A 26,157-nucleotide genomic window follows, 5' to 3' on the forward strand; every position below is an offset into this window, starting at 1 on the left:
CATAAAATTGTACGGAAGGAGCCATGTAAACGAGTTGAACAGCCCATACTCAAGATAAATCGATTCTGGAGTGTCACGTTCACACAAAGGCATTCAAATACATTTTTTCAAGTACTTGCGTAAATTAACCATAGCATGACACCAGGCTCAGCGTTATATCAGGGAATACATTTATAAAATCAAGCTAAATTAGGCCAACATTGGGGATGCGTGGCAATTGTCAAAGTGGCTTAATTTAAATAGCCGTATTTATCAGGGTCGCACCATGGAAACAAATACGATGAACCCTTTTTACATTACATTTATTTGATTGGCTTGACATGTTACAACAGTGTGCAAACTTTCATTGGAAATCTACGACAAGTCCTGTTTCTAGGGAATTGCCTTAATCTGGCCATATTTGCCACTCGTCCCAGATGCCTATGGCTGAAACGTCCAAGTTGCTTAGAAGAGGGTGTATTCCAAAGAGACCACAGTCCACAGTCCAAACATGTTTTATTTGTATTGTACATTTTATTCTCTTGAAGTCTACATATGTTTGAATTTTACTTAACATGAGCTGATATCAATGCTAATATTGCTGTTTTAACATCTTAACAAAAATTAATTGGCCATTTGCAACAAACTGGTCACATGACTGATAACCAGTGAACTTAAAGCTCGGACTTTATAAATTCCAGAAATGAACATATCATGTTTGTTTTAGCCAGAATACAAATTTTTAGGGATTCCACTCAAGTTAAAGATTTTATGACCATTTCAACACTTGAAAATTCCATACTTTTGTTTATGAACAAAAAGCTTTTGCCCTCCAGTGTAATTTTTCATAATTACGTGCCACAAACAGAGCTCAGATTCCTATTTTTAGCATGGGCCAAATAAGTGAGAATAAATGCACAAGGGAGGAAATTTCAGACTATGGAAATAATTTTAAAGTGGTTTGATTTGGATTTGTATAAAAATCATTCAATCACGACTGGGTGGCAAAGCATCGTTTTTGTTTACAAATACTTATGAATTCTTTCAACTGTAACAACACCAGTTTAAACGATATACTTAACGAAAATCGGCATTGGTAGCACATTTTGAGCTGCTGCTCATTTTATATCTGGAAGAATAATTTCATCACACCAGCAGGAAAAAAAGGTCACGTGACAAATTGTTGCAAAAAGGCCTACTGAATAGCACTAACTCAACATTTTGAAACTGCAATTTAGACAGCTCAAGGAGTCATTTGACAAGTTGGATTTTATCCTAACACGAGCTGAGAATCTCTATTTACAATCTGATCTTAAAATAAATGGTAAATTTGCTGCAGGGCCTTGATAAACTTAAAAACTGATACAGGAACATTTATTCCCCCAAAGAGATCACCTTTCATGGCTTCAAAAAGAATCATTTGTCTCAACAATATTATCGTTCCTTCTGTAGGTACTGTAGCAGAGATTATGTCAAACAAAACAACTCCAAATAACAGTCTAATCCCAAGCGGACAAAAAGACAATGCTCTCCGGTACCTGCAGAAAGATCTCAGGATTCTAAGAGAATGCTGCTTGGTTTGAGCTAGCCCTTAGTGTGCATTGTCTGACACAAATACCCATTTAACTTCTGCCTAAGTATATGCTAACATTCAACTACAACTCACAACAAAGGGACCATTCGTAGCAGCTGGGCACAGGGCCCGCTATAAAAATGCTCTCAAAAATATCTTCAAACTACCTTATGTAATTTTAGTGAAAGGACTGCTGTCATATAAGTAAATTATTGTTGTCCAATTTACATTATTTTGAATTCTTTGAATGTAAGAATGCGATTAAAAAAAATGTCCAACCTGAACATAAGATGCTATCAACCCCTGAACATAAGACTATACCAATCCATGTGCCCAGCTGCTATGAATGATCTCAACAAAGATTGAATCAATTCTGAATTGCAAGGCACATGCAATGGAAAAGATATGCCAGCCAGGAGTTGAGAAGGCTCCAGTATTAAATTTTTGTGCAAAGTAGTAAAGGGAATATGAAATTTGTTTGCAGTGCACCACTGAAAACCCTTCATAAAGCAATACTATAGTCGATATATGAAAATCAAGTTTGTCAAAATGATTGCAAGTAGAATGTAACAAAATAAATATTACTAGGGCCTAATGTTTCCCTTTCTACTGGATAATTGAAGCTGATAGAGTTCTAGAACTATGAAATCAGGTAGTAGTAATTGTGCCTGTTGTTATGACAATACACAAGTTAACCTGTTGTTGAAAGTTCCATTGTCCCTGAACCATGTTTTTACGGTGCTCAGTGCACAACTTCAACAATGCAAGTTTAGGAAATGTAAAAAAGCTGAATGTTGAATTTGAAATACAAATACCAATCTATTATTTCAATGGATTTTCAAATGAAAATAAAATGGCAAAGAATCATCTGACATGTGCAAGTTTTGGTAGCAATGTTGCATCATGGGATGCATACCATGGTCAGTCACAGATGAACAAATACTTTTCACAAATATTATATTTGCTTGAATTGCATTATGTTTAACTTCTAAAAATATGTTTCTCATCAACATGATGTTCATCAACAAAGTGGTATTATTACATTTAGAGGTAAAATAAAAAAATGTATTATCAAGTGAACAATAAGAAGATCACGAGGTTTGTTATCAATGTTTACATCACAGAGTATGTCAGGTGCATCTCTTGGGAAAAGCATAGACATTATAATTATGGGACCCATACAACGTGGCAAACTTTTTGCTTACTTGTGAAGATTTTTCTAAAAGAATATTATATGCCATTGACTTTTCAAAGTAGGGCTACAATGATAAAGGCTTCTGTAGAGCAGGTTGTTGCAAATTATTATTATTTACACTTCGACTGGCAGCGTTTCTGGATCCTCAAAGGCCATGTTGCCCACTCTCTGACACCATACCGTAAATTTATCTGATGTAGAGGATAAAAAACAAAACATTAAAAGGAAACACTTAAAAACTTGGCCACAGAAACTTATGGCAAATTCTAGACAACTTTCAGATAATTTGACAATAATCATTTTTGAGATACAACAATCAATGGCAGCACATGGATCAACAGAAAACTTGGACAATGTTACGATAAAATTCAGTACGAAATCCTAAAAACTGTCTTGACTGCTGTTTTACCACAGGTGAACCAGGCTCTGCAAGTGGGAGTTTAAATAGTAATAATTATTGTGAGGGAGCGATTTCTGCAGAACAGTATTACATTATGTAGTACTTGGAAGGGTACTTATGTCAGATATGTCAAATAACGCCGAAATCGTGTTGCACACATTAGAAATAATTACTAGAAGACATGTGCTAAGTTTGGAGGCCATTTTATTGTCATTTATTCCGAGACTACGGTGCAGAAATTACTCCCTTGCAAAGACTGTATCACCTGTGGTTTTATGGGTGGAACTTGGACAAACATTGTCACATCTCTTCTAAAACGCTGTGTATGTGAAGACGTCCTTATCAGAGTGCTTAATGTTATGAAGATTTTTATCTTTCCACATAAAGATAAAACTCTTCAAAACTTGCAAAACTGTTGCTAATGACACTGGCTTCTTGTCTCTACTTACATTTTTGGTTTAATGTTTCAGTTTAACAGCTGTTATTAATAAAATTATTACATGATAAAATATCCTTTCCTTAAATGGCACCCAATAATTTGTTATTCTTTGGTTTGGTGCTAATAAAACAAAATATGGACAAAATTCTAAGGAACATTAACCCTATTCACACCTCAAACGCCCTAGGATACCCCCCTTAGAAAGAGTAAAATTGTCTGGTGTTAGAAAGAGTAAAATCTTTAGACCGTATTCCAAAATGGCCGTCATTTAAATATTCTTTTGTTTTTATTCAAATTAGCCCTTGAAGTCTCGTTCTTGAGCTGAAAATTCAAAAGAATATTTTGCCTTGAACGAGGCATCAAGGTCTAAATTTTCAATAAAAACAAAAAAATATCTAACTGGCGGTCATTTTGGAATAAGGTGTATTGAGTGTCACTCTCAGGGGTCAATGGGTTATTACCCGTAAATTATTTTGGTCCCATTTATCATTGCCCATGATAAATATACATGCAACATCGTTAGAACTCAGTACACTGCACAGCATTGCATGAAAGTTGAGCTTGAGAAGCCAACTTACCGGTAGCGTTCAGGATAAATTTCGGTGCATGGTTGCTGACAACAAATAGCCAGTAAAAAGGTAGGCCTGCCAAGACTATTGCTAGAGCAATCATAGATCCTTTGGGATCAGTTGTAATTGGAGCGACAACCAGGTAAATAGAAGCCAACACCATGACAATTGGAACAACAATAAAGATCTGCAAGGCAGCAACAGAAAATTATTTCATGGCATCTGAAACTGCGAGTCAACTTTAAAGATCACGAAAGCAACCTGAAGGTACACGTAGGTCCTCGCTTATGCATTTAGCTGGAAATAAATACACAAACAGCTTATCACTTTTTCACAGCAGATCTTTCAGAAGACTATGCAGAGGCTGTCATTGTCCTTGGAAATAATTTTATAACATATCAAAATATCTTCATGAAGATAGACCCAAACATCAGGTTTTTGGTTGACAAGTTTTGAAACGAAGAAGAATGTTATTACAAAGTAGACAAAAGTGAACCTTGTGTTTTTTTCGTTATCAGCACATTACTAACAAATGTTATAAAAGTAAAGAAATATCCAGTAATAAATGCTGGGAGCGAGGATCCCTTTATCATACCTTGTAAGGCCTTGCCACATTTGCCTGGGTTCGTCTCAGCCACAATAGGGCGGCGAATGTTGCACCATAAAACAACCACGCTGCAAAACTGAAGAAATCCACCAAAGTGGTAAAGCTGCTTGCTTCAGGAATCAACATGAGCACAGAGACTATAGTCTGTGAGTACGAAAGATAAATCTTGGTTAGAATTAATGAAGGTTTGTGCTGAAAGGAAAAGTTCAAGATCTTTTTTTAAACTTGTGGTTAACTTAATATCGTACAAAGTGCTACCACTTACCGTGAAGAAAAGTGATGGAAGAGGTGTAAACCTTTTGACATTAATCATTGCAAGAAGACGAGGCATGAGGCCATCTCTGGCAGCAACATACACCAACCTGGGGAGCACATAAAATGTAATAAAATTATTAATCTACAAAATTGAAATAAATAATTTTTAAGTGCCCCAACATGACAAACCTTTACCGGTAAGTCTCTTTAGAAGGAGCAGGGGCACCTTTGGATATAAAAAAAGGGACACAGTTTGCCAACTTTATAGTTTAAGATAGTCATCAAAAAATGAATGTTGAAAAAATTCAAGCTCTGTATTATTTCCTCAACCCCAGCCCCTGAGCAAAAGAAAATGCTAGTTTATGAAGTGAACAACACTTGCAACATACGGTCATGGTAATGAATCTGATCCATCAACACACCGACTGTTGGTCGACATTAATTAACATAAATTATGTTGAGTTAAGATTAAGAAACGGTCCAGATAAGAACGATAGCAACAACGGCCACGAACATGTTGGAATTCAATTGGTATGCAAAAAGGTGATAACTTTTCTATTGTCTGTACTTACTTCTGATTGGCTTAAACAGCAAAAGGTTAACAAAACTTCATAAACAGTTTTATATTCATCCTTACTTTCCAACCATCTTCCATCTTTCATCTGGTCTCAGTTTAAAAGAATTCCACAGAAATCGTATGTGGGGAACATTTACGTAAAATTGTAAACGTTACTTGGCTTTTGTTTTCAACTCTTGTGATTGGTCAAAATCTTTTAACACAAAAAAACACCCTTTCAAAGTGGGCTGTAAATGAATTTTATGGCGTTAACTGCCTTCCTGTAGCTTTATGCATTCTCTGTGTAAAAATGATAAGATTCCTATGTGGGGAAAGCCCAGTTGCCGCATAACAAAGGAAATTGCTATCCACCTTACACGGATCATTACTTAATCCTTTCAGTTTCAGTGCCAAGGGTGGCGTTACTAAACACAGGAACGGAACATGCCGGAATGAGGCGGAATAACACCGGAATGAGACGGAATGAACAAGAATGGTACCGGGATATACCAAAACGAGCCCGAATGACATCGGAGTGAGGCGGAATGACACACAAATATGCCAAAGGCGGAATGACTCTGGAATAAAACCGAATGACACCGGAACGAGGCGGAATGACAACAGAATAAGGCAGAATAAACCAGAAGGACATCAGAATCAAGCTGATTAGCGTGGACCGGAATGACAAGGAACAAAAAGTAATTTTATCATCCTAGACTGTGAATGAATAAATGTTGCAGAATAGAGAGATGGACAAAAAAAAAATACATTAAGGGGAAGTAACAAGGCTTGGAACGAGTCACGGTATGTTCTCACAATTCTTCATGTAAATATATTATCAACGATTGATCTTTTTTCTGTGCTTCTGACTTCTTTCTTCAAACAAGGAAACACTGCGTTCAGGTTCGATGGCATTATTGCCAACAATAAGGAAGAGAAAAAGAGTCTTCTGGCCGTTTGCGTGAATCAATTTCTGTATATCTCCATCATGTGTGGGTCGTGGGAAGCAGGCAAGCATCAATGGTAATTAGTTTGTGGTTCGCTGAACTTGATTTTGATTGGCCAATACACAATTGACCTGTCAGAATGAAATAAAAATGTTCACGGGTTTTCTGACTTGCACAGTGAAAGCCGCCTTTGAGATCCATAGACAGAAACAATTAGAATAACAATGTTTTTCTTGCTACTGTACTTGTTCACAAAAAAAATGTTACTTCCCCAAGAAATAATTGTTCATTTAGCGACGGATATACCTGTCAAATTTTTCTCGTGATTGACACGTTCCAAATGTTAGAAAAGGCAAAAACACATGCAATTCCCTTAGGGAATCACGTGACATAACAAAAACTGACTGAAACAACTGAAAATCGATCGGCGCTCACTAAAATACCAAATTCTGGCATTTTCAGGTTCATTCCGGTATATTCTGCTTTATTTGGGTGTCATTCTGGCACCATTCTTGTTCATTTTGTTTTATTACCGTGTTATTCCGCCTCATTCGGCATATTCCATTCCGTTCCTGTGTTTAGTAACGCCCAAGTAAAATCTATAAGTGTCATTCTTGGGAGTGAAAGAGATAGACAACTTAGTAAAGGTAGTACTTTAGTTAATTAAACCCTGAACTGGCCAAAACCGGCTACTGCCTTACTCTGTCTAACGACAGACTATTTTACTGGGCAATGGGGAAGTCCCCCAGGAGTCAATGGGTTAAATAAATAATTGTATAACCTTTATAACAACCTATGGGATGACTATAGTAAATAACATTATTACATAACCAAGCAACTTATATTTAAAGTAGGTGTAATCAAATTGATTGATCAATCCTTTTTTTTTCCCCATGAGAGAGGGTACGGAAAAAAAAAAGCCTCTTGGAGCAGAGTAGCTAGAGAACCAGCAAGTGCAACCTGCATATGGTGACAAATTGGGGAACTGATCTCAAACTGGAATTGTGTATTAAGTAGATAACTAAAGTATTCAACTAAAGGAAACGCACTCTAAAATAGAAGTTGTTTTTCATTAAGTAAGCTCCCAAATTTGATAGTTTTCCCAAACATCGATAAATAACTACTTTCATTGACAAGTATCAGAGTGTATGTATTGTCTTCTCAACTGTGAACTCGACCCACAGAAAAAAAAAACCCATTAACGTTTGCTACAATTTTTGTGTTAAGACAACAAAAACTTGTGTAAGGATGTTATTATTTCGTTTTGTTGAAAATTACACTGTTCTGTACAAACGAATACCGGAGTCTTCATAACGAATTTATTTTCAAAGCTATATGTACGTTTACTTGATAAAATTAATGTCTCTTTCATTTTACTGGTGCTAAAAATATACTTCACAATTTGTGTTACAAATTAAACGCTGAAGACTGGTGTGCAGTTACAAAAATATAACAGTGACAATTTACGTGAAGTTGTTCAAATATATTAAATAAGTCAAAACTGTCTACTCTTTGTACAAGCTTGCAACTAAGCTTGCAACTAAGGAATCACTTTGTTTAACATTTGAAAGAAAAACGAAAATCAAAGAAAAAAAAATACCTGCACAGTTAGTTTGAGGTAGATAAGTGACATAAACATATGACACCGACTGATCGATTGCCCAACATATTTGTTTCCCATGGACAAACATTACGTTTGTTACATTTTCTTTTTCTTTAAATGTTTTGCAAACTATTAGAAGTATCCTTCGTTATCATTCAATTCCACCTCTCACATGAGCTTGTTCAAGTATTAAACTTTGAATCCAGACCTTCTCATTGGCATACAAAAATTTGAACACGAGTATATTTTCTGTTGTGTCCAATCGATTTGATAACAATTTTTTGCCTTTCACCTCGCATTCCATGTGTAGTACATTCAATACCTTGCCAAAATGTTTTGCCTATGGTCGCCTGGCCACAAAATCAAATGCGTTGTGATTCCGTTCCTTGCAACGATGACAAGGCCCACACTGGCACCCCTCCCCAAACACACATTTAAAAAATCTCCCAGATTTTGGGAGACAGGTGACCAGCCCCAACCAGGGTCTCTTCTCAACGACAATGGAGACTCTAGGAACAAGGGTGTATTCCAGAAAGCATCACTACCTGCCACTGGTGAAGAGAAGTCCATTCACTGCTCCAAACGTTGAACAAGCCACAAAGACAGGGATAATCCAATGGACTGGTCCAAGGTAAAGTTTGCCAACGCTCTATGAATAAATGTATGAATAATTAATGAACTTAAAAATAGCATCATTACTAACAATGAATATAACCATTGTAGTTCACACAGCTCTCACTTTGGAAACAGTTTTGACAACGAAAATACTAACTTTCAACTTTCAACCCTAACTAGAAGGTTTTTTGCAGTTAAGGCAGAAACAAGAAACTGGGCAAGAAGTTTCACTTGGAACTTCCTATGCACCTGTTTTCAACGGGAAATGAAAAGAATCCCTTCTGTTACGTTGCACTTCTTTTGTGTTGGTGTTAATTCAAGCATTTATGGTTAATGTACAGTTGTACTTCAATGCTCTACTCACCACGGCTACTGCCTCAGAACTCAAAATCCCCGCTTTCCCAAGGACTGTGATATAAGCCACATTCACCACTAGGTAACACACAGTTGTTAGAGAAAGACCAATGGTTATAGCTCTTGGCATATCCCTGAAATATAAGGGAGGAATATCAGGCCAGTTCACAGCTAGATTTGCATGCACATATAATCAACTTAGCTTACGGACTAAAGTGTCTAATTTTATGGTTTAATTGGGTTTAGGTTTTTGCATGCATGATGTGTTCACGAGTACGTAAGTTGTTTTAGTAAAGTTTCTAGCTGAATTATTTCAAGCTGCATGATCTTCATATTGAAAAATCATACTTTTTTTGCATTTTGGTTAGCGAGAGGTTTCAGGAGATGTACTTATGGTTTACTTATGATTTACTTTATGGTGTACTTATGATGTACTTATGGTTTCAGGAGATGTACAGTACAACCTCTATTGTTTCTGTATGATTCAACACATATGTCTGTCACTGAGCCCTTATGCATTCATCACTTACCTTTCAGGGTGCTTCATTTCCTCTGTGCAGTAATTGAGGTTGTTCCTATAAGAAAGGGTAGGTAAGGTAAAGTCTGCATACAAGCCAAGTGGCCCATCAGGCCGGAGCTTATCCCTGTTTCCAGGGCATGAAGCGAGTACTAGGAGTATTTCTACTCCCCCCTGGATGGAGAGAGGCACCGTGGGGGTAAAGTGTCTTGCCCAAGAACACAACACAATGTTCCCAGCCAGGACCTGAACCCAGACCATTCGCTCTGGAGTCAAGCATACTAATCATGAGGCCACCGTGCCTCATATAAGAAAGGATACTCCTAGTTCAGCACAAAAGCTGCCCAGAATCTGTAGATTAAAAGCACACTATGCATTATTAGCCAAAGCACCAAGACTGATTGCTACCTTTTAAATGCTTCTGTTTGAAAAGAAATTTGATGTTTGTACTGCATGACAGGACGTTTGTCTGTCAAATTATATACATTGCATCATTAGCACTCACCAGCCATCATAGGCCCACAGACCCAGGTAAAATGCCATCCCAATCTTTCCAATGTCTGTAGTAGACCCTTTAAAACTGTCCTTGAAGTTCCCTGTCTTTCCTGTGGGGAAAAAAAACCAACAACAAAACAGTGTGAGATATAAATTTTCATTTTTGTTTTTGTCCAGAACTCCACTGCTTCACAATATTTACTAGCCCCAATGGCTAATGGAAGCTCAAAATCCACTAGCCAAAACTGAAATTTCACTAGCCTGTGGCTAGTTGGCTACTGTTAGTGTCAAGCCCTGTTTATTGACACCAGTGCTGTTGTTAATGTTTAAGAGAAATAGATGGACTACACACTATGAAAATTAAAGCTACAAGCTTGTGAAAGGGATAATTTGTGATGCCTTAAGCCTGGTTTTCACTAGGGATGCAAGCACAAGTACAAGAAGCTTAAAATGCTAGTGAAAACCAACCACAGCAACCGCCATTTTGTTCAAATGCTCAGATGCAGGGAATCTAGAATTAGTGCTTTAATTGGCCAGATGCAACAAATTTCCTTACGCATATGCTGTGTTTTGTTTTCACATGACGCAACTGAACGCAAGCATAAGCTCTAGCACAAGGGGGAAAAAAAATTTGTTCCTTGTTCTTGCGTCACTAGTTAAAACCAGGCTTGATAACATTGGCATGCATCTCTAGACATCTCTATTAAAATTCAGTCCAAAACAAAAGGCATCATCTCAAGGCTCTGGGGAATAAATGTAAGGAATTGTATGAGTTTATTCCCCAGTGCCTTGAGATGATGCCTTTTGTTTTGTACTTAATTTTAATATATGAGCAAATGAGATCACAACTGTGTTGAACCTGTAGTTATAACTCAGGCCATTTGGCCTGGTCCTGCAACCACCATTTAAGCACTTAGGAAATATAGCTTTACTACATTTTGCAGGGCTTCACAATACTCAACTGCAACCCTAATAAATTGTCTGCATTTTATCAGATTTCCTAAACAAAAGCATTGATACTCCTTATCTCTTTGAGTACCTTTTCCAAGTTCCACAAAGCCAATGATCGTAATCATCAAAATGCACAAAAGCTTTGCATATGTGAAGATATCTTGAATTCTCGTGGCCCACTTGACACTCCAGCAGTTGATAGCAGTAAGTATCACTGAAAAACAAAATAATAAAAGAGGATCATAGCCTCACTTGATTTCATATCTGGAGTTCATATATGATCCAATTCATATAACATTTCATCGTTGATTAATTCCTCACGGGAACATTGGAACCCACAAATGACCAGCTCCCAACGTCAGTGGCTTCATAGCTCAGTTGGTTAGAGCGTCGCACCAGTAGCGTGAGGTCACAGGTTCAAACCTCATTGAAGTCCTGAATTTTTCAGGCTTCTTTATGCAATTGCAAAAATTGCGTTCATAACTGCGAGGATCATAGCTTCACTTGATAAATACCAGCTGTCAGATATCATCTGAAGTGTTTCGATTACAAGACTGCTGATTCTTCCACAGTTCATCAGCAAAACAAAACTCCTTATATCTGCAACATTGTGGCAACAGTTCACAGATGGCACACACCAATTCCGTGGGTGGGGGGGGGGGGGGGGGGGGTTACACTGTAGGTCTGTGTTAGGGTTAATAGTTATTACTATCCCTTCTATGTCAGTTCAGCTTCATATTTTTCAGTCAATTTCTCTTGATTGTGAGCCAAACACAATCACTCACTTAACAGGTGTGCATCTTGAGTGATAATTATAGAAGGAACAGCTAGCAGTCTCTTGTAACAGTTGCATCCTGAAAACAACTTTTTCCATGAAAACTACACAATATACAGTAAGTTAGAAATATTTATTATAAGTTTATCTGCTTTTCTTAAGCATTTTTCATTTGATTGATTCCTGGTAAAAATTGTGCAGTGTGTTTTTAATAAGGGAACCGCATTAGACTGGGAAGAAAATGTTAATGGGGGAAGCCTTAAAATATTGGCTGATTATAAAAATTATTTACATCATCTTGTCACAATTGACACCATTTGGTATAAGTCATTTTATAACTTTAGCATTGTTCTTTTTTGGGTGCAATTTAGCAAAATGTCACAGGAAAAAAATTACATTAAAAGTCTCTTGTGAAGGCCATATACTGAAGTAGATATTTGCCCATGGGGAGTTCTCCCTGCAGCTAAACTTGAAGTGTGAAGAAAGACTGGTTAATGTAATTAACCCTTTGACTTAGCATTTTACTCTGTCTAACGCCAGACGATTTTACTGGTCAATGGGGAACCCCTGGGAGTCAATGGGTTAAACCCATTAACAGCAAAAGCAGCCCAGGTCTCATAAGCAATGTCATCCTACTTTGAATACATAAACCATCTGAATAATGTGAACAATAGATTTGTCTTGTTGCCTGTGTGCCATTAAACGCAACCCAAATTCTCATGTTAAATAACATTTCATCTGTTCAAACTCAGTGACAGTTCTTGATGAGAAAATTGACCAGCTATTTCCAATAAGGGTGTCAATGTCGGCAGCTTAAGGTAGCACAAAAAAGGGAATATTGACCCCAAGATTAAAAATAGTGGGTTTCACTTCCTTAAACCAATTAAACCAATATTTTTTAGCCAATTGTTTGAAATTTAATGTAAGACAGAATTGGCTTTATAATCTATAGCTATTAGAAAGGAAAAATGTCGGTTTTGGCAAAACATTTACACTCGCTTTCTACCTTGTTATCTTCTAAAAATGCAAATGACTTGCAGATTGAAAATTAGGATGCCTAATGGAAGTAAATGAATTTGTGGGTTTTTTTTTTTACCACTAAAAAATTCAATGAATTTCCTACGGAAATAAACGGTTATTTCCGTATCGATATCATCCTGTTTTTCTCAAAGTCGTTTTTCTTGGACATATTTTTGGTAGCTTATTTCCATAACTACAGCACGTGTACTAGGGAATGTCGTCGCCTGACGCAATCGCTAAGAACGCGTGCCGCTCGCTTTGTAGTAATTATGGAGGCAAACACATACGAGATACCATTCGATAGAAAATTGATCGTTGTTTCTTGGGAGTTACCGAAATAAAACGTTAATAAGTATTTTCAAGAGCGATGAAATTGAAATGATCTATCTTTATTTCGACGACTGGTTTAAAATTGAAAACATAATAAAACAGAAAGCACGTGCTCCCACATGAAAAGATAAAAGATGAACAACCAGTTCGCACCCATTTTTTTTTTCGCTTAAAAAAATCATTTGTTGTAATCACCATTGAGTTTACAAATAACTCCCGCCAAAAGAAAGGATTGGTTTTATCCACGTTTTTACCCGTTCTCACCCCATGTTTATTGTACAAATTATTTTAAACTTGCTTTTTTTCGCTTGGTACATCAAGAGGTATATTAAACAAAAGACTTGAACTGATTATTTGGCTTCTTTAGAGATGGGAAGAGAAAGAGTTGAAACTTACCGAGGCACGAGCAAGCCAAGAGCTTCACCAAGTACGTCGGGGCTTCACAATCTGGGTAAAATGGCTTAGAAACATATTCGGCGAAGGTCAACGCTATGATCGCACCTGAAGCCGGCCGGATGATCAAGACTGATGTCCAAGTAAAAAGAAAGGCAGGAATTCGACCAAATGCTTCCATAAGATAGGCATATTCACCGCCTGATTTCTTGATAAAAGTTCCCAACTCAGCATAACAGAGACTACCGAACAAACCGATCAACCCGCATCCTAGCCAGATAAGCAGCGAAGCGCCGATCGAATTGGTTTCCTCGAGGATGCTAGTAGGCGAAACGAAGATACCCGAGCCGATTACTGTGCCGACAATAAGGCCGATCCCATTGATAAGGGTGACGTTCTTCTTAAGTTGTATTCTTTCGGAGTTTTCTCCTTTTTCTTCGTCCGCCAAGAAAGGCTCTTCTGCCTTGTCCATCGAATTCGACTGGTTTAAACTTTCGCTAGACGTAGACTCATTTGCTAACTTTTCCCCAATGTCTTCATTAAGAACAGGAACTGGAGGCATGGTTGATGAAGAGGCCGGACTGCTCTGTAGTGAAGTTCTTCTTTACCCGTCGAGAGCGCGAATTCAAAATAAGTCAATGAATGAAATTTCCGCGCTTTTCGCGGCCTCTAAGGATGTTGTTGTCGCACATGACAAAACAGTGATTGTGATTGGTCAAGACACCCGCCAAAAGAACATAAACCAATTAAATTTGACTTTATTTTGGCGCGAGAATATAATTTGAAAATTGCATCACTTGGATGCACATGAGAAGCGCACGTGTACCAAAATATTAGTTCAAGTTCCAGCTGCAAACAAAAGGCAAGAAGACTTGAATTTTTAATATGATTCGCCCACAAATAGAAACCACGTTTACCCCTATTTGACCGATTTATACTAATTAAGTTGGTTGCAAGTTACTATGGGCGAAGAAAATCAGTAAATGTATGAATCGAGACAAGAAATTTGGCAAAGAGTATTTCTGTCTTAAAGTAAATAGTCAAAATCGGCTGAATGGAAAGAAGATGATTGGCAGCTTGACTTAGTAGTGCATAACGATCACCTGCTTTCCCTGGAAAATAGACATTTTATATTGTAAACCAAAAACAATTTTATCACATCCAATTGGCCTCCTTGAGATGACGATTGCTCTTGCTAAGAGCATTCCAAAAAGGAACACATTCTCGAAAGTGGAAATTAACATTGGTGCCACCAGCGCGATTTTGATTGGCTATAAGCAAGCAGCTAATGGGCCATTTCCGAGTTGCTGTTTGTCTCGTCTCGGTGCTCAACTATTGAAACGGAAATGAGTTTGATTTGCATAAGAATAATACGCAACTCATTTGCATCTGAATGGTGTGCACCAGGACTCGCTTTGAAACTGAGGCATGCAGCAACTGGGAAATGGGCTATTCTTGCTTGCTCTGTTTCTCTTACGTCATACCTACAGACAATAGATTTTTTATATGTAGAATTGACGTCATAACTACAGACTATAGTCTTATGCATGCAGAAGTGACGTCACCTAACACACTAAACAACAGAGAAGAGGAAAGAAGACTCTGCCAACCGCAGAAACATTCTTTAATTTGCCGCTCATCCAAAGAAATGGACGAGTCAGTCCTCTTGTCTCTACAAGTGCAGCTCAGGAATATGCATAATTTGTTGTTGTTGTTACAGTGTCATCCGCCTCAGCCTTCGGCAGATAACACAAACTTTGGCTTTGATAATTATCGCTATCATGCTCAACCTCATCCAATAATCGTTAATTAAAGTGTGATTGACAAAGGGACACTTTTCAAAATTTTGTAGATGAACCCACTTTCGTCTAGAAAGATCGCTGCTTTTCCACACTATAAACCAGGCCATGATTTTACGGAGACATTATTTTAATTTTAAACCACGAATCACGAAATCATCTCATTTCCTAGAAAGAAGTGAGACGTCGCCGAAATTACAAGTACAGGTTGTTAAATTGCGGTTTTTTAACATTACCATGGAGCTATAATACACACGATTTGAACATAGTAACTATGATTTGAAGTTGAACCATAAAGAAAACAATTAGCCAATATCAAAGGTACCATAATAGTCCCTCCAGAATTTTGCATAAGCATTGTTTCCAGTTTCTCTTGGGACCATTATCCAAAATTTCGCATAAGCATTGTTTTTATTTTCTCTCGGAACTTGTAATGGTCCCAAGAGAAACTGGAAACAATGCTTATGCAAAAATTTTAGAGGGACAAAGAAAGAGTATTATGGTATTTTCACCGGTCAGTGTCAGTAGTAATAATAAAACTTTTAAGACATAAAAATGAAAACGAAGAAAAGAATGACAGCGACAATTGAATAGAATAAATTGTAAAATTAGATTTCATTATCAATATTGTTTGTGGGCGGAAATGCCAGACTGATAATAGACATAACACCCCTTGGGGCGTCTTCAATCATTTTCCTTAGTAATTTGAATTTCCAAAAAAGTCTCTTCGTTGGCAAAAGACCTGTTGTTGTGGACTAGACATTTTTTACCCTTGACTGGCGACATAGTGGTAGCCAAGATCAAAAATTCATTTTTCCTTCTTTGTTGTCTTTAGGGTAATCAAAGCGTCAGTCACATGTTCAGGAAACATGAGCTGAAATGCCTAAAATTACTGGCACTGATAAACTTGTACACTGTCATTCTAATTCACCGCAAAATAGGCCTTATCACGGTTTTCGACGCCTATAAGTCGCTGAGCTAATTTTTCTTAATTTCCCATACATTTGTCTTTAATTTTTTCCCGCGAACCGCGTCTAGACGTTTGTCTACCCAGCCAAATTTACAGACAAATGAGTGGAAAATCCAAAAAATTAACTGAGCGTCTTCTAGCCAAGCGACATCTTTCAAACTTGGTGAATATAATCTTCTACCTAGTATTTTAACGTTGCGATTCAGAAATTGTGAAAAATTCAATTTTGGAAGAAGTTTTTTGCTATCGGATTCCCATACAAAGACTGTAATTTCTGACCGCTTTGCCTACCCGTCAAGATGGCGTCGAAAACCGTGATAAGGCCTATTTCCGCATTTTCACTCCAGTGTGTCTTTTGGGGTTACTTTAGGGTTGAAAAGACAACGAGGGCTTGTTAGAATGCAAACACATTTATATACTCTTGCGCTTTTGCAAGAAATGATCATTCGGAACAAAATTAACTGGCAATTTATTTTGATTTCAAACAGAAATACCCAAATGAAAATGAACGTAACCAACCAGAAATTTACTGAAAATGAAAGCAGGGCTTGCGGCATATTAAGAACTGGTAAAAATGTTTGATATCAATCGCAAAGATAAGAAAAACGAGTTACAGTTCGCAACAATGAAACAGTTTGATGCTATTCTGGCTCTAGTTTGTGTGGATAACTATCCATTGGGTAGTGCAATTGGTTTCGCTATGACTTCCCTTCTGGAGAGCGATCTATCCGGACGATAGCGCTATCCATCGTTTGAACAACTGGGACCAGGGGCCCGTTTCTCGAAAGTCCCGAAAACTTTTCGGGCCCGAAAAACCATTTGAGAACCTGCCAACCGCTTGTTCAGGGAAGCCGATCTTTCAACAAGTTTTTAAGGTAATTAAACGCAAACTGGCTGTGAAGTTTAATGACTTAAATCGTCTTCGTTGTTCAGGTACAGAGGGAATTGTGACACCCGGAAATGGCCTGTAAAGTTTCGGGACTTTTGAGAAACGAGCCCCAGGTTTGGAATTTTGGTTTAGAAAGTTACGATTCAAACACCCATCCAATCCAATGTTGTTTATAAATCCCATGCAAAGACTGTCCATGGAGCTACATAGGAGAAACCGGAAGATGCTTTCAAACCCGAAAAAAGGAACACCAACGAAATTTGAAGAATTATGCAAAGGGCTCAAACGTTGCTAACCATGCGTGGCAAAACAACCACTCCATTGACTTCGAAAACGCTTGTGTTATTGACAAAGGCAATTACCGCGTTCGAAAAACACTAGAATCATGGCATACAGCAAAAACTTTCGACGCGGATAATAGCTCTAAGCCGTTGCCTAGGCAATACTCCATTTTATTGTAATTAGTCTCTTTTACACATTATTTTTCACTCCTTCTTCACACCTCTTTTTGCATTACATTTTTATAGAATTTTTCGCACCCCTTTTCGTATATATTCCGTGCACTCGCTTACAATTTTTTCATTCGTTAAAGGCTATAGACTGATAGCCGAAAGCTCATGATTGTTTTTTAACCGTTTTTTAACCAGAGAACGTTTTTACATTTTAACATGTCTTATCCTGGTTACAGTTCTATTTTTACCCATGCAAATATTTGTCATTCGATGCTATCCGCTGAAAAAGTAATTGCATGGAGATGAAATTCACCATCTGTTTTATTGTCCAAACTTTTTGTCAGTTAAATTGGCTTTATGTACGAAAACATGTTAAGTAAACCACACCGAGTGTTATAAATTTGGTGTATTGGTGGGGAAGTTTTCATTTCCTCCTGTTTTTGGATCTTCATTACAAATTAAAGGTATAAGACCTGATAGCCTCAATATAGGGCCTTTCCAAGTCATTAAATTAAAAAATGCCTTTTTAGTAAGGTATCCTGAAATTTGTTTTAAGGTTGGTTCTGAGAAGTAAAGAGATCCTGGATGGCCTTACACTGTACCATTTGGCTTTTGCTGCGATGCTTTACACCTTCTGGTGTGAAACTTTTGCGATGATTGCCTGACGAGATAGACTTTGCATTTGCTGTGAAACTTTGCGCCCCCCTGTGATCTGGCCCTAGTTTTTTGAAGGATGGGTGGCGCTTTCCACGCAATAATTCACTATCCAGTGGATAATTTAATTGGTTTCAATAGCGTTTATTCTCTAGGCAGCGCTTTCCACCTTTTGAGCAGCTGAGGCCTGGTGTGAAAGCTTTATCCTTATTGGCTCACCACTTGCCTAATGCTGCGAAAATCGGTTGTTCAAACTTCTCCGTTCGTGCTCTGTCAGTCAGTGATGTGTTAAGAACTGTTCAGCTGTTCGTACGTTTCCGGTATGTTTGGTGTAACTTAATGTAAGTTTTCGAATGGATGGATTTTAAAAAAATTTCCCGCACAGATTGATATTCGTACTGCAAGCTGCGCATATAGATCATGGATGACACTGGCCAACGAAGGCCTGGTTTCAGACCTGTGCAGAAGTAAGTTGCACTTTCCTTTACTAAGTGTAAATTTATCATTAGCCAAAACATAAAATTAGCCATAATGATGGCGCAGTGGTGAGAGCACTCGCCTCCCACCAATGTGGCCCGGTCTCGATTCCCAGACTCGGCGTCATATGTGGGTTGAGTTTGTTGGTTCTCTACTCTGCATGCATCGAGAGGTTTTCTCTGGGTACTCCGGTTTCCCATCTCCATAAAAACCAACATTTGTCTTGATTCGCGTTAATTGTTAATTTCAGTTTACAGTGTCCCCAATTAGTGCTCCAGCGCTAGAACGACTCAGTAAACAGTTAAATAAAGTTCCTTTCCTTTTCCTTAACGTGTTGTTAAGCATCATTTAAAAAACGCAGTGACGCCGGGCTTGCTTCTTATCAGTGTTTGGTATTTTACAATCATTCTTTCGATTTTTTGTTTGCTTTCAGGGATCCAAAAGGATAACCTAAAGCAATGCCTGAAAGTACTACTACTTTGGAAAATTTCAAGGTCATGATCAAACTATTCGAATTCAGTTTTGATTGGCGTTTAATTACACCAGTGCTAGGAAACTGAGAGATGCAGTCTTATTAGCTTTGCTCATGCAATGAGGTGGGATACAAGGAGAGAGTATGCAACTGTCGTTCTACCACTTAATGGAAAGTAAGAAAATTGGTCAATTTATCGAAGCATAATTTAGTCACCCTCCCAGTATTTAAAACTTTTTGACTTAGTTCTTACAGTGAATGTTACTATATACTCAACAACTGATACACTGCATGTGTACTTTGCTGAATGGGAACATAAACAATACTCAATACAACTCAAAACTGGCGTCAATGAAGAGTTTTTCCTGACGGCCTCATTTTTTATTGCATATCATTGACTATAGAACTACCCGATTCATCTGTTTGCACTCTCTCATTCTGGCTTTGTAACATCACAGTGGTGTCAATGACGGTGGCGCTAATTCACGAACGTAAGAAAGTAACTTCCTCAGAGCATTGTGGTAGTGGAAGTCAATAGCCCTTATTCACGATAGCCGCCATGTTGGTTTTTAAATCGTCATGCAAATTAGCTATGTGTTATGCTGGGGGCAAACAATGGAAGAAAGGCAAATTGCGGAAAATCGGCTCGTCGAAATATTGAATTAACATTGCTAAAAGTACCTTTTAGAATTTAGCATTAATCAGCTTTTATAATAATTTTCTATCTTTTGATTGCCTCTCGGGCCGACGTTTTGACTGCTCATTTTTCACTAAAAAAACATCGAAGTAACTTGTGTAATCATTCTATTTTACTACTTAGGTGATAAACATTCAATGAACGTGAAACAAATCATTTGTGTGGCTAAGATGTTCGTTATAACCTCTCGAACTTGTGTTGTTTGCCCCCTCAGAAATGTGTAGCTAATTTGCATGATAAAGGCAAATCCATCATGGCGGCTATCGTGAATAAGGTCTATTAGTATCACCCAACTAGTGGACTGATGCAAATCCTGCATTTTGATTGGCTACGCTACTAGAGGACTATTATTAATAGTCCTCGAGTAGCGAAAAGCGTAACGCTTTCTGTCGTTTTATTCCCAAATAAATATTTTTTTAACTTGCATTTGCTAACTTTATTATTGCCTTTTCTGTCCGACTAGTTGGGTGATGCTAAAACAATTAGACCCTTCGCCCTCAAGGGCCACAGGTCAATAGCCCATTCGGCTTCGCGATCGCCTCATGGGCTATTGACCCGTAGCCCTTGCGGGCTGCGGGTCTAATTGTTGATTAACACCAGCGTGAGGAGGTTTGGTGAAAAAGCCGGGGGGTGCCGGGGTCTGTGGAAAACAAATACCATAGACCCCGGCACCCCGTGTTACTCCTGTTATGGTCACTTGAAAAATTCAGGCAGCTTCAACACGATTCGAACCCCTTTCACTCCTTTAGTCAATAACCCGCACGTCATATATGTAAGTGTATAATATTCATTTAGTTCAAGGTTGGTTCTGTTACGTTTCTCAGATTCTCTCAAGCAAATTCAAGTGCATCGATTTGTTTAAAATGCACTGACTTGTTAATAATTTTTAAAAGAGTCGTCGAATAAATGCAAGATTTTGGCGTGACAGCCCATGCCACGTTTTACGGCTCAAGTCAAGCATTCCGTGACTGGAATAAAAACTCCCCCCAGCCTCCTGATGTACTCAACCTAAATGATAACTATGCTTTTAAATCGAAACTACTGCACTAACCAGTCAATCAATAATCAATCAATCAATAATCTTTATTTATACTCGATAAGTATTTAAAGCGATGCTTCGCTTGTGGGGAACCGTCTCTACGGACCACCTGCGTTATGTCTTTTTTAAGATTTTGCGGGATTTAGTATGTAGATGTAGATGTAAATGACGTCCAGGGTGGAATGGGATTTTAAGCTCAATACACAACTGAGCTCAGTATCAAGTCCGTTGGGCGCTGAAGCTGGTCAATCAAAATAGCAAGTTCAAGTTTATCCCGTACTAGTTGAACGAAATGATTTATAGACTATATGACGTTTCATATATTTCAAATTGGAATACAATGAAGTGAGGTTTATTTCACTTTATTCCGCAGTTAAAATATATGAATTAAGCAATAGACCACAAGTTTCTATGGTTTTCTTAAGCAATAGACCACAAGTTTCTATGGTTTATAAATTCTTTAAAGGCTGATAAACCACGCGGAATGTCGGTAGAACACGACTGAGAAGAATTCGTAAATCACGAGCCGCAGGCGTGTGATTTTAGAATTCTTCGAGTGTTCTTCCAACATTCCACGTGATTTATCATGCCTATAAACCATAGAAACCTGTGGTCTATTGCTTTTATATAATAATTCAGAAGACGCGCGATTTTTCCATGAGTCTACTGGCACAATATAAATCATAGCTAATTGACCAATCAGAGCTCGCGCATTGATTTGGTTACTATATAAAGGCTGATAGTTGAAAAAACACGAGCCACAGGCGAATGATTTACGAATAGAACTTGTGATCTATTGCTTTTATATAATAATTCAGAAGAGTCGATCGACGAACGAAATTTCCATGAGCTAGTTTACCGGCACAAAAAACCATATTACTATCACCCAACTAGTGGACTAATGCAAATCCTGCATTTTGATTGGCCACGCTACTAGAGGACTATTATTAATAGTCCTCGAGTAGCGAAAAGGGTGACGCTTTCTTTCGTTTCATTCCCAAATTAATATTTCTTTAACTTGCATTTGCTAACTTTAATATTGCCTTTTCTGTCCGACTAGTTGGGTGATACTTTATAGACTATATGCCCGCAAGGGCTACCGGTCTTATTGTTAAGTAGACTGACCAATCAGAGCGCGCGCATTGATTTGGTTATTATATATACGTCATGTATTCTCTAAATCATTTGGAACAACCTTTCTCCCAAATGAGCGGGGAACAAAATCCCTGGAAACAGAGTTCTGAGATCAAACTTTTTATCTGAAATCAAAGGACCAGCGTTCATGTTATTGAACTGTACTGAAAACACTTGACTCTTCATAAGATCACACTCTCTTCCAAACCATAAGAAGTTTGCAAAAAAATTTTAGTTATCTACTATCTTGGAATAATCCATTGATACAAGGGAAAACAAGGAAATGAGAATCTCCTTTCGAAACCTCTCCTCCCACAAAGCCCTCTTATACTTCCGTGCTTTCTTGGAAGCCCCTTGGTGTGTCCGAAGGCCTGGGCCACTAGTAGAACCAATATAGTTATGTTGATACATCCCTTTTTTTCCTAGAAATAACAGCATAACAACTTGAAGAGTGTCGCTCGGATGTGCGTGCTTCAATCGCTGTTCATTTCTATTCTCTCGCTTGACAAAAAGGTCATTGTACAACAAACATGATAAAGACGGCGGTTTACTAAACTGTGGCACAGGGAATATGAAGTTGTCGCTGAGGGTAAAAAAAAGTTTGGAAAGGAAGCAGAAGTGATGAAAAGAAGGCAAAAGAAATGCTGGTTCTTATCGAAACAAAGGTGAGTCGACTTAACCCAGTTGATCATGAGACTAAACATTCTACACGACGATTAATGTAGTAATAAATAATGTTTGGCTTAATATGTTGACTATTTTGAAGCGAATCATAAATGAAAGGGATATCGATTCCATATTCCGTGAAATCAGCTGATTACATTTTGTCTACTGTCTCGCTTTTCTTTGTGTTTAGGTACACTTACATTGCCATCATTTCGATTTTCTGTGATTAAGAATGGCCAGAGCGAAGGAGAGTGGGAGGGGAATCTTTTTACATCCCTCACCTTTCTCTCCGTTCTTTGCAATGTTTTGCTCTCATTCGTTTCTTTGTGTGCATTCAAAACAAAACCTCATGCACGGAGACGGACGTGTTGTTGCTGTGCAGACCAAGGTCGACAATTCTTTTTTTGTTATCTATTTTTCGACGTTTTTCACCGAAATTCTGCGGAACTGCGAACACAAGTATTTCCAGCAGTCGTAAATGAAATAAGTTTATAAGCATTGAATTAAAAGCCAGAGGGTGAATTGGAATATAATGAAATAAAGGACTATTTATAGTTTGTTAACAACTCTACTTATGTATATCTCATATAGTTGACATAAGTATTGCCATGTTGAACTACTTCAGTGTATTCCAAGAGAGACTGACTATTAGTTATACGTGAAATATGTGGTTTTTGATTCTAGTCCTCCAGCTCGTGGGAACACACCAAAAGCTTACTAAAACGTGGTTTCACTAAGGTCAATTCAAATCTCTTTGTACAGAATATACTCCCACTGGGGCTTTAGGTTTGAAAACAGACAAAAGCTTTGAAGTGAACGGGGCTTTTAGTGATATTGCTTAATGACCTGTTCTGATTTTCGTAACAGTTCGCAGAACGAAATCTTTGTCTTTTTAATACTTCCTGGCCGCAAAGCTATCGATGTTTTTTTTGGCTTTTGGACTGATCGTATTTTGTGATCATCAGCGATTTAAACTTGTTCATTGAAGGGATAAAACAAGTTTAATATTCGGTAGAATTGATTTTGACCAGCGCCACTTATAGACCTGAAAAGGATACGTGACTAAGTACTAAGCCTGACATTGGTACAGTAATTGTTAAGCAAAGTGGTTTGAAAATCCTGGAAACCAAACAACACAAACAATTGCTTTCGTGTCCAGGTGCCTGAATCAATTCATTGTGTGCATGAGATGTTTTGCAGAGGTTCTCAAAAAAGCGTCAACAGCGATTTACATAAGGAAGACAATAGTATACAAACTATAGTACACAAGTGTCTAAAACATTTTTGCAGACAGTACGTGCAGATTTTACCGACTTTCTTTCAACCGTTAGGATTAATTTTCTTCCTTTGCACGGTTTTAAAACTGAAATTTGCTGAAGACCTTAATTTGGAGAGACGTAGAAAATCGGAAAGCCTACTCGAGTTGATTTTGTGATGGCAACGAGAAGTAAAGTTAGAGACAAAAGTATGTCAAAACTGGGAAATCGCATGGTATCATTCATGTTAAAGAACGAGAAAAAAGCTGAAAAAGAACTCGAACAAAAGATGAAAGCCTTGAAGGAAAAGGAACACAAGTCGATTGTGAAAATATGCGAGACGTCGCTGGATGTGAAATACGATTGTAGACGACAGCGAAACACCCAGGCTATGGAAGGCCGCCTCCTCGACGATCAGATAAGTCTTGGCGTTTTACGTTCATTGCAGTCTCCCAGCCTTCCGCGTAGAGGTAGTTTAGTGCCTATGGAAGTTACAGGAGAGGAATCGAGGAAAACTGAGTCGACAACAAACCCAGCGATTTTGATCAACAATGAAAGCGACGATGGTGGTGAGAAGGACATAGACAGAAGGCGCTCTCCAGACAGTAACGGCCTCTTTCCTAATGATCCACCTCCTCCAGGAGAGACTGTCATCAACGAGGAAGAAGCTCAGAAATTGCTGAAGGTGTTTTCGCAAAGCTCGCGCGGTACGCAGCGCCGTCGATCGGCACCTGAAGCAATGGATTTGTCACCGAAACTTCTCATTCAACTGGCGAAGAGTTCACATGAAATTAAGAGACAAGGCACAACGCTTAAGACAGCAGCTGCGATGAATCCAGACGAAAAAACAAGTGCTCCAGCGACGAAGCCGTTGCATACAGGAGGACGAGTTTCGCCAGGACACGTAGCGGAGCAAGAAAATAAGGAAGAGGAGCCAGTTCCTCCCGGTCAGAGTGGAAGGCTCTGTGCAATAGTCAGCGATTCTTCTGCGGAAAGGTCGAATCATCTTACCGGGTCTCCCCGCACCCTTCGAAGACGAAGCTTTTCCTGCAATAAAAGTTTACTTTCCATTGAGACAAACGAGATCCTCTTAAGGGAGAAGATATCAGAGCAGGCTCCACTCTCTCCTCGACTCAAACAGCCTCATTCTCCTTTGCTAGGAAGACGAGGTTCAGCGATGGCTGTAGCTTCACACACTCTTTCCTCGCAGCCATCAACTAAGGATCCTACCTCAGAGCCGCTATTACCAGGTTTGACCAGACCACAATCGCCGCGGCCTTCGTTGCGACGTACCCTGAGTTCTTTTCATGGGACTCAGCCAGGTTCCCCTCCTGCTGGACCAATGCCTCCCGTCGTGACGGGAAGTACAGATCTAGGAGAATGGCAGTTACACGACCTTGCAACCGAGAACGACCTGCCTCGGCGCAGAGGGTCGTGTTCCAATCCAGCAGTTGATTCGTGTCATCCTTCCGCTCGTCGAGGATCGGCGTTACTTTCTCAAATCGATTTAAGCGGATTATCACCGTCCTCGCCTTTGCGAAAGGCTATGGAAAACCCTCAAACAACCCTGAACCCGGCTCCTGCATCGCCCAATGTCTACAAAAGGCACTCAGTTGCTACCGAAGCCCTTCAAGGTCGAGTTGATGACTTTTTGAAAGCTTTGGCTACAAAAGGAAGCTGATGTTTGGTTAAGAGTGGATTTAACTGGCAGCAACGTAACTGTCCTCTAGAGTATAACAAGCTAAGTTGAACCATTCAGATCGAGCGATGCCCGGATGGTGAAGTGTGCTTTTTTCATGGCTTGGCATAAAGTTGTGGCAGTACCACTTCAGTAAACATTCTGCACTCTAAAGGAATTGTAATTGTTAATACATATTAAAGCAGTGACAACAACGGAACAAAGGACAGAAAAAAAATGCACATTGCTGAACTGCGTACATGTATAGTAATGTTTACAAAACGAGCAGCAGTGTTTTATCGGGGTTTAAAAACACTCGGCTACGACTCGTGTTTTTAGACCCGATAAAACATGTGCTGCGAGTTTTTTGGAACGGCTTAAAAAACATTCCACAAAGAGCG

At 38.5% G+C, this 26,157-nt stretch overlaps 2 protein-coding genes across 2 annotated transcripts; one reads left to right on the top strand and one right to left on the bottom strand.

Moving 5' to 3' along the window:
• Nucleotides 1-478: 478 nt before the first annotated feature.
• On the bottom strand, nt 479-14,228 carry LOC137995358 (b(0,+)-type amino acid transporter 1-like). Its single transcript, XM_068840923.1, has 10 exons — nt 13,577-14,228; nt 11,144-11,269; nt 10,115-10,214; nt 9,623-9,667; nt 9,103-9,226; nt 8,669-8,772; nt 5,028-5,124; nt 4,751-4,906; nt 4,165-4,342; nt 479-2,938 (listed from the first exon to the last, which is right to left on the bottom strand). Exons 1-10 carry the CDS (start codon nt 14,133-14,135, stop codon nt 2,862-2,864), a joined length of 1,566 nt encoding a protein of 521 aa, XP_068697024.1. The 5' UTR covers nt 14,136-14,228; the 3' UTR covers nt 479-2,861.
• Nucleotides 14,229-24,256: 10,028 nt separating this feature from the next.
• LOC138011973 (uncharacterized) lies at nt 24,257-25,759 on the top strand. The gene has a single exon (XM_068859119.1). It carries the CDS (start codon nt 24,257-24,259, stop codon nt 25,757-25,759), a length of 1,503 nt encoding a protein of 500 aa, XP_068715220.1.
• Nucleotides 25,760-26,157: the final 398 nt, after the last annotated feature.

Source organism: Montipora foliosa, chromosome 1 (genome assembly GCF_036669935.1).
Source record: "Montipora foliosa isolate CH-2021 chromosome 1, ASM3666993v2, whole genome shotgun sequence".
NCBI classification, from domain to species: domain Eukaryota; kingdom Metazoa; phylum Cnidaria; class Anthozoa; order Scleractinia; family Acroporidae; genus Montipora; species Montipora foliosa.

Bases quoted from the DNA above. Each gene is read 5' to 3' on its own strand.
- LOC137995358 (XM_068840923.1), bottom strand. From the start codon at position 14,135: ATGCCTCCAGTTCCTGTTCTTAATGAAGACATTGGGGAAAAGTTAGCA. The intron at 8,773-9,102 runs GTGAGTAGAGCA...ATTTATTCATAG, and splicing joins GTTCTGAGGCAGTAGCCGTG to AGCGTTGGCAAACTTTACCT. The intron at 4,343-4,750 runs GTATGATAAAGG...GCTGCCTTGCAG, and splicing joins ATGTGGCAAGGCCTTACAAG to ATCTTTATTGTTGTTCCAAT.
- LOC138011973 (XM_068859119.1), top strand. From the start codon at position 24,257: ATGGCAACGAGAAGTAAAGTTAGAGACAAAAGTATGTCAAAACTGGGA.